This window comes from Canis lupus, chromosome 14, assembly GCF_011100685.1.
Source record: "Canis lupus familiaris isolate Mischka breed German Shepherd chromosome 14, alternate assembly UU_Cfam_GSD_1.0, whole genome shotgun sequence".
Lineage (NCBI taxonomy): Eukaryota > Metazoa > Chordata > Mammalia > Carnivora > Canidae > Canis > Canis lupus.
The window spans coordinates 42167018-42180293 of NC_049235.1; the positions used below are offsets into that span (position 1 = coordinate 42167018).

At 39.9% G+C, this 13276-nt stretch overlaps 1 protein-coding gene across 6 annotated transcripts in view; it reads right to left on the bottom strand.

Annotated features, from left to right (window-relative positions):
- The window catches only part of CPVL (carboxypeptidase vitellogenic like), a 126844-nt gene that overhangs the window by 22841 nt on the left and 90727 nt on the right, over positions 1–13276 (bottom strand). For all 6 annotated transcript variants that reach the window (XM_038557205.1, XM_038557206.1, XM_038557209.1 and 3 more), the window contains one exon: positions 6103–6285. In XM_038557205.1, coding sequence (XP_038413133.1) covers positions 6103–6285 — 183 coding nt within the window. The remainder of the gene's footprint in view (positions 1–6102; positions 6286–13276) is intronic.

Sequence of the window (13276 nt, forward strand, 5' to 3'; positions counted from 1 at the left end):
CATCAGGAATCTGGAGGATATGCTGAGAGTGCCTTGGTGGGACTGTCATCACAAAGCAGTGTAGCAGACAGGGGGCAAGTGACATGTCCATTGCTCCCTAGCAGCTCAACATTCATGTTGCCCTTAATAGCTTAAATATTAATATTTATTTATTTAAAAAATATTTTATTTATTTATTCATGAGAGACACAGAGAGAGGCAGAGACATAGGCAGAGGGAGAAGCAGGCTCCCTTTGGGAAGCTGAATGCAGAACTCAACCCCAGGACCCCAGGATCATACCCTGAACTGAAGGCAGACAGACCCTCAACCACTGAACCCAGGTGTCCCTAAATATTAATATTTAAACTTTCCCTAAGGGTTGATTTTCAAACATTTTCCCTGATCTTGACTTTTGCTATTTATAATTTTTACTATTTATAATTTTACTATTTATGATTTTCCTTTAATTACTATTTATTATTTATAATTTTCCTTTTATTATGTATACTTTTATATGTTATTTGGGATCATTTACTATACATGATTAGAGATAACGTTTACTATGATGAGATATTGCTCTATGCTAATTGACTTGTTGAATTCCCTCAATAATCCTATAAGGATACCATACACTGTTGTTCCTAAACAACAGACATTTATTTCTTACATTTCTGGAGCTGAGACAAAGTGCTGGCCGGTTTGGTTTCTGGTGTGAGCTCTATTCTGGTTTGTAGACAGCTGACTTCTTGTTGTGTCTTTCCATGGCAGAGACAGGGAGAGCAAGTGAGCTCTCTGGTGTCTCTTATAAGGACACTAACCCCTGCCTTTATGACCTATTTAACTTAAACTACTTCCTTATACGTCATCTTTGCAAATATAGTCACATCATAGGTGATGTCTTCATCACATAAATTAGGAGAGACATAGTTTAGTCCCTAGCAGATAGGTATTATTATCATCCCTATGTTTTAGAGCACTGTGCTCTAATATATTACTGAAGGTAACTCAGAATTTCATGAGTATTTATAAGTATCTCTTTTATATTGCACCAAAGAAAGCTTAACAAGTATCTTTCAAACGCATGAAAAAATTACCTAAAGGAGTTTTACCCTGAGTGTTTCCCTTCTATTTAGCTAACAGTCCCTATATTACTGGCAATTAAGTATCAGAGGTAATATGAGAGGCATTGATAAAACTGCTATGGAAGCAGAATGAATAAGGTTCGAATCCCCATCCTATCATTGGATGATACAGGACTGTTTACCTTCTTCAGTCTTTCCTCATATGTAAAATAGAAATGATATTGTATGATTTGCAAGGATGTTCTGATGATAGCCATGAAATACCAATCATGTCTGGCACGTTTGCTCAAGAAGCAAAGCTATTTTATCATTACTGAACATAAATATTGATAGATGAGCCCACCCTTATAACTCCTGTCTTTTATTGGCATACTTTCTCTTCCATCCTCTCTTTTGTTATTTTGCACACAAAATTTATAGTGGTTTTTGACAGGTCTCTTTAAAAAGTTGACATAGATCAGAACTATTGAAACACCTATTTGTTAGAAATTAATAATAATATATCAGCTACAACCACAAGAGAAAACAACCTTAAATGGTCAACAGGAAGATAATTTTTAAGAAAATTAATTACATATATTAATGGAATCCATAGAATATTACTTAAAGATAAATGAAGAATGTATACTGTAACTTTGAAAATATGTATGGTATCATCCTAAAAGAACAGAGCAACAAGTGCCACTTCCTGTCTTGGCAAAGAAACTTGTTGCTCTCAATCTCCCTGCTAAAAAACAAACAAACAAACAATCAAACAAACAAACAAAAAAATGAAAAATAAAACCAGGAAAGCTGGACAAAAATACAGAACATGCCCATTTGAAAGTCAGGGTGACCTATGAAGACAGCCAGGACATGAAGAATGGATTAGTTTCCTATTGTCTCTATAACAAATCACCACATATTCAGTGCCTTTATAACAATATACATTTCTTATCCTATAATTTTGGAGGTTAGAAGTCTGAAGTGGTCTTACTGGACTAAAATCAAGATGTTGGTAGAGTTTCTTCTGAAGGTTTTAGAGGATAATCTGTTGCCTTGCCTTTTTTAGCTTCTAGAGGCTACCTGCATTCCTTGGCTCATGGCTGCTTTTGCTATTTTCAAGGCCAGCAGTGTAGCATCTTCAAATGTCTGACTCATCAGCCTCCCACATCCACTCATCCTTTTAAGTAAGCTCTATCCCTGATGTGGGGCTCAAGCTCATGACCCCAAGATAAAGAGTTGCATGCTCTACCGACTAAGCCAGCCAGGTGCCTCCCCCCTCATTCACTTATAAGGACCTTTGTAATGACACTGAATAATGCAGAAAAATTTCCCCATCTCTGGGTCAGAGGATCAGCACCCTTATTTCCATGTGCAGTTTTAATTCTTTCTTCTGTAAAACATAACATGTTCACAGGTTCCAGAGATTAGGAGAAGGGCTTCTTTGGGGAACCACTATTCTTCTTAGCACAAGGAGCTATGGTTACAAAGCGAAGGAGAGGGCAACAAGATGACTCTGATATTCTGTGGTTCTTTTCCCATCAAAGCAATAGTTGATTCAGGGACCAAGAGGCTACAAAATCTTTATTAACGTGATAGTGAAAAAGCTGGAAACCTGAACAGAGCTGCGGGGAGACAAAAATTGGTGTTCATGGCCTGCCTAAGAGTAGAGGCCCTAGTTAACACTACAAATGTCAATTTAGGACCATGGAAATAGACCAGCTAAAATACAGATTTAAATATAATCAATTCCAGACTTGATCCAAGTGCTTGACCCCTATTTAACTGCTTGACAAAGCAAAGTAAAATCTCTTTAAAAGAAAGTATCATCAGCCAAAAGCTCAAATTATCTCTACAGTTTTACCAGCATAATGTCTGACATTCCATTGAAAACTTGAGGCATACCAGAGAAAAGGATCAAGTTACCATAAAAATAAAAAAAAATAATAAAAAAAAACACACAATAGAATCAGGCTAAAGGGTAATACAAATCTAAGAGTTATCAGCAATGGATATCAAAGTAAATGTGATTAATATGTTTGAGAAACAGCATGATGAGGAGTAGATAATTATCTAAAAGTTGAGATCTATAAAATCGATAAAAAAGAAAAAAGACTGAAATTCCAGAATGACAAAAAATAATTACTGCAGTTAAAAAATAAATGGGCTAAACAACATATTTGGAATAGTAGTAGGGAAGAAGAGAAAACTAAAAGAGAAAAAAGAAAATATCAGACTGAAGAATGGAAAGAAGAAAGAACAGAAATAAAGCTATATGGGATGAAATGAAAAAGTCTAACATTTGCATAATTAGGTCCTAGATTGAGAGGAAAGAGAGAACAGAGCACAAGCAGTTTTTGAAGGGATAATGATTGAGAATTTTCCAAATATGACAAAAGACATCAAGTCTTAGTTTCAAAAAGCTTAAGAGAGCACCTGGTGGCTCAATGGTTGAGTGTCTGCCTTTGGCTCAGGTCGTGATCTTGGGGTCCTGGGACTCAGTCCCACATCGGGTTCCTCGCAAGGAACCTGCTTCTCCCTCTGCCTGTGTCTCTGCCTCTCTCTGTGTGTCTCTCATGAATAAATAAATAAAATACTTAAAAGAAAAAGCTTAAGAAACCCAAGAATAGTGTACATATGTATTTAAAATCACTGCTATATACACATAGTCAAATCTTCTGAAAACCAAAAATTGAGAAAATCTTAACAGTAGTCAGGTGGGGAAAAAATCACCTTCAAAGGAACAGCAGTAAAAAGGACAGCTCACCTCTGAAGTGATGCAAGTTAGTGAACAACAGAATAGTATCTTTTATGTGCTGAAAGACCATAACTGCCTAGCTAAACTTCAATTCCATGAAAAATGAAGTTCTCAACTAAAGGCAACACAAAGACATTTCAGACAAACAAAAACAGAAACTGTTGCCAGCACAACTTTACTAAAGTAAAAAATAAAAGGATTTTTTTTTTTAAGCGAAGAAAAATAATTCCAGTCATAAGCACGGAAATGGGAAAGAGGCTTAAGGGGGACTGAATGGATCAATTTATGGGTAAGTCACAGTGACACTGGCTGTGTAACATGATGCAAGTAATGTTTTGTGGTGTTCAAACTGTATGTGGAATTTTTTGTTTTTAATGATAACACAAAAACCAGGAGACTTGATAAGGAAGATCTAAGGTTCTTGCATTTATCTGGAAAGTGGTAATAATCTAAATTATGTAATTCTAATTAAATAAGTCCAGATATATATTTTATATTACCCTTATATTTTACCCTTGAGTATAATCATTAAACATTAAAAAGTGTTGGCTCATGGCTGCTTTTGCTATTTTCAAGGCCAGCAGTGTAGCATCCAGTGTAGCCTGGGGCACCTGGGTGGCTCAGTGGTTGAGTGAACCCAGTCCCCATGAACCCAGGGTCTGGGGATTGAGTCCCACATCAGGCTCCCTGCAGGGAGCCTGCTTCTCCCTCTGCTATGTCTCTGTGTCTCTCTTTGTCTCTTTCATGAGTAAATAAATAAAATCCTAAAAAAATCAAATAAAAATCAAATTAAAAATATCTGAATTCTTTTTTTTTTTAAATATCTGAATTCTTATATTACTTGTGTTACTTAAAAACAGACAAATAAATACCAAAAATGAAATCCAGAATATCTTCTGCAAATGGAGAGCCTCCACTTGTCCAAGAATTCCAATTGATTTTGGAATCAATCTTCAGAGTTAACCAATTATTGTGATTCCCAAGTCAATACCCAACCCAAGACTGCTTGGGCTCCAGTTTACAGAAGCACACAGGGCAGACAAGCACGCTCATCGCCTTCTCTCCAGATCTCTCTGCAGGTCAACAGACACTCCTCTCTCTGTCCTTCGTCAGCCTCACTTACAGACCTCACACGCATCTTGCCAGAACTGTTTCTGCTCTGACTCATTTAGTTTGCTGTGGCACCAGTTTTTAATTCTTTGGTATAGTTTATCTCCATTTAGAAACTGTAATGTTATAAGTTTTCCAACATAGAGTTTCCCTTTACTTGATCCCAGAAATACATCTCTCAACTGTTTCCTTTGTCCAAGGTAGTTAACGTTGCACGATATTTAAATTTCGTACATGTTGTTAAATGGTGAGAATGATGGGTGGGGAGGGGGAACAGAAGGGGAGCTTTATACGTTAGACTTACCCATACTTCTGCTCGATCTATCATGCCTTCTAACAGAAATGAGTAATGCATTTCATAACTCAGTGACCCTTATGAATATTTTTGTGAGCTCTCATTTACTTTCCCAAAGCAAAGTACTTTTAAGGTTGTATGCTTCTGAAATTAATTTTTATTTGGAGCATGGATTTGCCTAATGAAAAGCTCAAGCGTTTGGAAAGCTGTAATTCCAAATACCTAATACAGAATGGAGGTTTCAATGTTGCCTCAAATAAAAAATTGCAGGAAAAAAATCAGGTCCAGAAGATTTAAATTTCTCCTCTTGACTAAGCAAAAGTATTCTTAATCTCTCCAAAAACTTTCTGGAGGTAAACGGTGGAATCCTCATGTAGTCACCAATGAAGCCCTGACGACCCTTGTGGAGCTGAAGCCTGTAAACTGGAGGCACAGTGGACAGGCTTGGCCAGAGCAAGGTCTGACTCCTAAAGTGAAGGTCACACTAGGGGCATCAGATGGACAGATTCGGTCCTGGGGCTTCGTGTGTGGGACCCAAATAAGAGCACAGATTTGCCAGAAGAGATTACATTGAAGCTAACTTACATCACGTGTTCAAGCTCCCTTCTGTACAAATTCTCTCATTAATGATTTGCCTTTTTGGGCTGAGTATTATCTTTTTGATTGTCGTCTTGTCTCTTGAACAATATCTCACCTTTCATCTTGTTTTGCGTTACGCACCATGTACGTTAAGGAACTCAGACACTGCTCTGTGGAAAGGAGGGCTACGGAAGACACGCTTGGGCTGCTGTGTGACTCTGCGTGGGGCGAGCCAGGCCTTACAGGGATGCAGGCTTTAGTTTCGATCCCACCATCCCCTTCCCCTCAACCTACAGGTCCCAAAGTATCTCCGTACCTGACAGAACTGACCCACTTGCCGCACGTAACCAGCCACTTCGGAATCCGATTTAAAGATCTTCCAAACTTTTCTTTCCGCCTGGTTGTATTTCTGGGACCCCTTCCACTTCATGGCCATCAGAGAGCGCTCTGTCAGGGAAGCTGCCACAATGATGTCTAGTTGGCCATTGTAGATCAGAACCTGAAATGAAATGGAGTTGTGGGCAAACGCGGGACTCAACAGGTAAAGCCAGCATACCTATCTAGGTATAGATAGTATGTGCACGAGAGGCAAGGTCATGTGAGGTTTTCTGATAGTGTGCTCAGAGGCCAGCCCAGTAGGAGGGTGGGGTCATTGTCTTCCAGTTGGCCACACACACCAACAACCTGAAATAAATGCCAGCCTTGGCTCAGCCATTGCAATTCTTTTTTTTTTTTTTAAGATTTTATTTATGTATTCATGAGAGACGGGGAGAGAGAGAGAGAGAGAGAGAGAGAGAGAGAGAGAGAGGCAGAGACACAGGCAGAGGGAGAAGCAAGCTCCACACAGGGAGCCCGACGTGGGCCTCGATCCCAGGTCTCCAGGATCAGGCCCTGGGCTGAAGGCGGCGCTAAGCCGCTGAGCCACCTGGGCTGCCCCAGCCATTGCTATTCTTCCAAAAGTTCGAACCTTGTTCGAACAGGAATCTGCACAAAGGCTTCTCTCAGTTACAAAAGCATTTGTGCTGTGTTATCCAGTGATATCACTTAGATGTACAGCTGTGTACAAGAAGAGGACTGTGGTTACATTTCCGTGGAACCGAGGAACACTACACCATTGGATTTGCACGAAGACAGCATTCCATTAACTTGGCTTTCAGGCTGGTGAGCTGGGCATTCTCTCAGGAGCTGCTAATCCACGCTCTCTCCCTCTGACACTGATTTTACAGTGGCGACCATAATTTTTTGAGGCAGATGGATAGAAGCGGGTACCTCAGATTTGTGACTTGTTGGAGGCAACTATGTTTGCCATGCCACTTCTATGGCCTCCTTTTCTTAGACATGATAGCCACTTGTCAACAATGAGGAATGCCTTTTCTTCCTAGAATATTATATATATATATATATATATATATATACATATTTTTTTTGCTAAGTTGGTAGATCTTATAGCAGAAACAACTCTGAAACAATTCCTGTCTTTTCTCCAAAAACAATATTCAACTGGCTTGAAAAGAATTCAGATAATACCTAGTGTTGATGAAGTGTAAAATGGCACTACTCTTCAGGAAAACAGTGATCCATTTTCAACAAAAGGATTTGAAAATGCCGAGACTCTCTGTCCCAGTAACCCCAGTTTGTGGAAAAAAATCTATGAAAATAAGCCAAAGAAATAAAAAATATATATACATATATATAAAGCCATATTTATAACCATATTCATACATACATATATATTCATATTCATACATATATATATATTCATTGAGTATTATAATGAAAAACTGGAACACAGTCTAAAAGTTCCATAATTAGTGACTGGGTTAAATAAACTAGGATACAGAAATTCTATGGAATAGTGCAAAAGCATTTAAAATATTTCATTGAACCATGCTGTAATGTGGAAAATACTTATCACATACTGTTAAGTATGAAAGCTGAAAGTCAAATAGACGTCACAACTATGAATATATAAAATAGGCGTACATATTTACAGATAGGGAATGCAACTTTTAAAAAATGAATACAGTGGTTAATTGAGGTGGTACAAAATCTGAGTAATTTTCTCCTTTGTTTTCCACTCTTCTTAGGTTATTTTTATGCAACTAAACTGACACGATATTAATTCTCAGAAGATATTGTCTCTCAATCCCTGGCAAAGAATTTTTCCTCAACTCCAATGCTACCTTTGATCTACTTGGAAGTTCTGGTTTTGCTCAAGTGAAGACCTTTGGTTGAATCCTCAAATTGGATATAAAATGTTTTACTGCATATGTTTCCATCTCTGTCTTCCTGGTGTAGGCTTCTTAAAAGGCTTGCCCATAATTAAATAGCCCCGGACTTTTACACACTCCAAATCCTCGAGCAGCAGTGGGCCAGGATTCAGCCTAAGATGAAAGAGTCCTGGGCCTCTGCGGCCGGAGCACCGGGTCTTTTATGTTACCGGGTCACCATCACCACCTCCGCTCTCCTTAAGCAAAAACTCAAAGGAAAAGCTCTTCATAGATTTAAAGCCTCTTTAAAAAACTTAACTCAACTATAGCAATGAAAATTTGCATTGTTTATACAAAGAAATTGCCTCAAAGACCTTGGGTACGTATGGCCCATGCAAAACTCCTACAGCTGTTTTGCCAACAGTATGGAAACAATTACACATGATCTGTACCAGTGAACACGGCTTAAATACTCCACCATTCTAGGAAGGCCTGATTAACGAAGATAATCATCTACAAAGTAATTCCTCTGCTAGAATTCCATGAAAAGATGTTGATTAACTACCAAATACACAAGTGCATCAGGCTGTTTTCCACTCCGTGGCCACTAAATGAAGCTTGCATCTTTCTGTGTGTCTCTTGGAGCTATCTTCCTATCATCAGTATATTTTGAAATTAATTTGAGTTTTTTTTTATCTTTAAGAGATGCAAATCCACAGGTTACAGCCAAAACAGGCTTATTTGTACAGCATTAGAATACACGTTTGTTGGACTGAATTGAAATGAAATCCATCCCTGAGCTGTGCCCCTTGTTATTCAAGACTCATCACAAACAAGAGCACTAACTCTCTGGAACAAGACAGTGGAGGGCCGAACTGCATAATTTTGTGCATGTGATGTGGAGAAGGCCTACTTTTGGGGGCGAATGGAAATCTTCTTAAAGCAAGGAAAACATTTTTAACTTCTAAAGGGCATATAAGTCAAATGCAAAAAAAAAAAAAAAAAAGGAAAAGAAAAGATCAGATTAATGATCAAGTGAAGTGATTTCAAAGCTGGCATTTAAGGCTGCCAGCATTAAATATAAGAATTCCAGAGCTTTTATTTTTATCTAAATGTCACATTTACTCTCATCAGCCCTGACAGGAATATCTCAGTAGCCTTTAGAGCTGGGTGAGTGGGAGAGAGATCTCAGGATCCAGTGACAGTGAGCCAAGAAGCCAGGTGGGGGGAGCTAGGAGTGGGTGGTCCTGATGCCTAAGGGCACATGCTACTCAGCTACCTCTGTCCTGGTAGTCAGAGGAGTTCCGGGACAAAGCCTAAGCCCTGATGAGCTGGCCAATTATGAAGGATCTGGATACATTTGCTCCATTTCTTCCTGGTAGGGTGACCAGCTGCCCTGGTCAGCTTTGGCCTGAGGAGTTCCCCAGGAGGCAGGGCTCTCAGGCTAACCCTGTGACAGTCTGGGGCAAACCTCTCCCTGAGGCTTGCTAGTATTTTAGGCAACAAGATCTAAAGACAGAGAGATGGAGACCGACATGAATGCAGCTTTTAGCTACCCTTCTCTTCTGAGCAGAGACTAAAACACACAAGGCATAAGGGACAGACTGGCCAGATGGAGTTGGTTTGCGGTGACAACACCAGGCCACCCCCCGAAACACCCAGTGTCCTCACTTTCTTTCCTGGACAGCTGTGAAGCCTTAATTAAAGAGTAAAGGAGAATTTTCTTTTCTTTTACTACTTAGAGATCTGATCAGTTAGCTTGGTGAAATGGAAGGTTTTGCAAAACATGGAAAAATAACTTCTTATTAAAAAGCAGTGAAGACCAGGATTCCACTGCTTGTACTCTATATTTACAACATTTTCTTTCTTTTTTTATTTAAAGATTTTATTTATTTATTCATGAGAAACAGAGAGAGAGAGAGAGAGAGAGAGAGGCAGAGACATAGGCAGAGGGAGAAGCAGGCTCTATGCAGGGAGCCCGACGTGGGAGTCAATCCCAGGTCCCCAGGATCACGCCCTGGGTTGAAGGCAGCACTAAACCGCTGAACCACCCGGGCTGCCCTAGTTACAACATTTTCAATAAAGGTGCTTCCAACTTGGGAAAAGAATACATCAAAACACTAACAGTTAAGATAACTAAAATATGGGTGATTTGTTTTGAGTTGACTATTTGCTAGGGTTGTTTGTGTGTGTTAGGGGGGTAAATATAATTAGGATGTTTTTATAATGAAACGATAATAAGATAGTAAGACAATAACACTAAGAGGTTGGGACTCTTGGCTGGCAAAAGGTGGTCTTTACTGAGGAATAAACTCAAATATTACCAGTGCTCAATTTTCATGACAAGATAAATAGCCTAACTAGTTTGTTTGTTGATGACCTTAAAAATCCATTCCAGAATTCAAGCATTTATAAGAAAGATTGGATTACAAGCATCTTTTGTTTGTTTGTTTGTTTGTTTGTTTGTTTGGTCCAAAGGCAGAGATGAGAAAAGCATTTTTTGCTATTTGCCTTCCGAAGTGCTTTCTTGTACATATGGCTTTATTCTCATACGCTTCATGAGGTCAAGACGGCAGGAATTACAACGTCTGCCTCTACTTAACTGTTAAGGAAACTGTGACACAAGAGGTGCCAGGATATGTCCGAGATCCCAGACTTCCAAACTCCTACCTAGAACTCCTTAAGAAAAGAGAGAAATTCCTTCAAACCAACAAGCATTTACTGACTCCCCACAGCTAAATGTTTAGTGCTACTGGAAGCCTCTGGGAATGGAGAGCTGGTTGAGTGTGAGACACAGTTCACACCTCCAGTTCAGAAACAACCTTGGTCTGTTAGTCCAACTCTGATGACAGCTCTCAGTCATTTCTCACTTTGGCTCTAAGCACAAGGATGTGTACAAGGCCGTTATTCAGCTGGTAACAGATGCCTCACTTCTCTTGTAGGGAGCGCCACTGATTAAGCAGTTGAGGCAGAGCATCAGCTTCCTGAGAACAGGGCTCTCCTAGCACTTTCCTGCCTGCAGCCCTGCACAGGACCTGGCATCCCAGGAAAAGTATTGACACTTACTGGGTAAAGTCTATCGTACTCTCTAAAAGCTTTCTGTAAGGCTGTATGCTGATCATCTGTTGCTTTGGGCTGCCTACATCCACTCTCCCTTCCTTTGATAACAGGACTTGTGCACCTGCAATGGATCCAGCCCTAGTGGAGGCTGTCAATCACAGCATCCTGCCTCCTCTGTACAAGGAATGAGCGCGTGACCTAAGCTACGGCACTCAAATGCTCTTTTCATAAATTTGAATTGTGGGCACAGTGACATAGGTTCCCTGGTGAGTCTGCCCATTAATTTGCCTATCTGGATCCCCAGAATTTTCTGCAGTCCCAATCTTACCTCACTCCACTTTTTCAATTTTTCTGTGAATTCCATGACTTATCATGTCTTTTGATCAATTCTTTTTATGTAAGCACAGTTGTTTCTGTTGCTGGAAGCAGAAAATCCAAACTCATACAACAATGAACCTGTGTCACCCTTGCCCCAGTGTTCAGTAACTGGGAACCCCTGGACTTGTGGCTTAACCTCCCTGGGCTGCATTCCCTTTTTTGGGCATGAAGATGGGAAGACCTACCCACCTCATTGTAGTGAGAGTAAATGAGATGCTGCGCACAGAGTTGCTAGCATAGTGCCTGACACAAATTAGGAGTTCAGTGCGTGTTACGTCCTCCTCCTTTTCAAGTAGGTTGATAACGAGAATGACTTAGAAGACTCAAAAAGCCCTTCTTCTAAAATAAGCCTTCAGAATATGCGGATGGTACTTTAGTGTCAAATACTTGATTGCCAATCTCACTCTTCCAGAAAAGGCCTATAGTAGGAGGAAATCCAGCCAGTATAAACCAGAACTCCATCTATTCAAATGCCTGAAATAACATGCCTTTCACTCCTAATTTTACACACATTGGGCATGGTATCTCAGCAATCTTTTCTTGGTAGTCAGAGCCATAATTTTATAAATTACTCTTTTAAAGGAACTTTTAGTTTTGAAGCATGGGATTCAAATTGCAAGGAATTTCCCCATATCTGACTGCTAGAAAAGTATGGTAAGGATATAGCCTTTGCAGGGAGCCTGCTTCTCCCTCTCCCTCTGCCACTCCCCTTGCATGTGCTCTCTCTCTCTCTCTCTCTGTCAAATAATAATAATAAAAAAGAGTATAGTTTTTAAAAGGACATTTTTGAATAACAGCAGAATGTTCTTATTCTTCTTCTTTTTTTTAAAGATTTATTTATTTATTTATGATAGAGAGACAGAGACAGAGACACAGGAGGAGGGAGGAGCAGGCTCCATGCCAGGATCCCATGCAGGACTCGATCCTAGGACTCCAGGATTGCGCCCTGGGCCAAAGGCAGGCGCCAAACCACTGAGCCACCCAGGGATCCCCAATATTCTCATTCTTCTTATGCTGGAGGAACTATACATGATTTCACAACACCTTCCCCAAAAATCCCATTTTAGGGGCAAGGAGACAAAGGTAGAGGGAGATGAGGTAACTGGTAGTAGAGTCAAGCTCAGACCTGCTTGAGTCCAAAGTGCATGCATCTAACCCTTCCTCTGTCCTTCCTCACTGACTAAATCATTGCTCCCCAAAGGAACACATTGAACAAGTGGTTTGTTCCATCTTTGTAATTCCACAGGCAGGAAGCAAACCTAAAGGTAAGCGTGGAATGAAGGATGCAGATTTATAGTTGACAGCACAGGCTCTGTGGTTTGAATCCTAACTGTCACTTCCTAGCAAGATTATCTTAAATTCCTCAATCTGTCTAGAGGTCCATTTCCTCATCTGTAAAATGGGTGGAAGGGAACTGTATATGACAGAGAGTCTCTGGGAAAATGACATAACATAACGCATGTAAAGCTCTCTGCATTCTGGGGATAAAGTAAATGTTCAATGAGTGCTAACAGCTATTATTATTATCAACACATCTGAAAAGCTCAACGCAGCTATTTAAATAGCTCTACAATATCCAAGTAAGAATTACAATCGTGATTTAGGGTGTAATAAGAGTTATAATTCTCATGCAACTGCACTAGGTCATCAATTTGACAAAACAAACAGTGGGCTCATAAAAGTAGTATGAGGCATGCAGACAGAAGGCTTGAGCTCCAGCCCCAGCTCAGCCTCCCAAGGCCTGGATTTACTAAGTGACCTTCGGTATGTCATCGACTCACTCTGAGCCTTAATTCTCTCCTCTGTGAAGTGGAATATTTATATTCTGGGACTGTTGGAAGG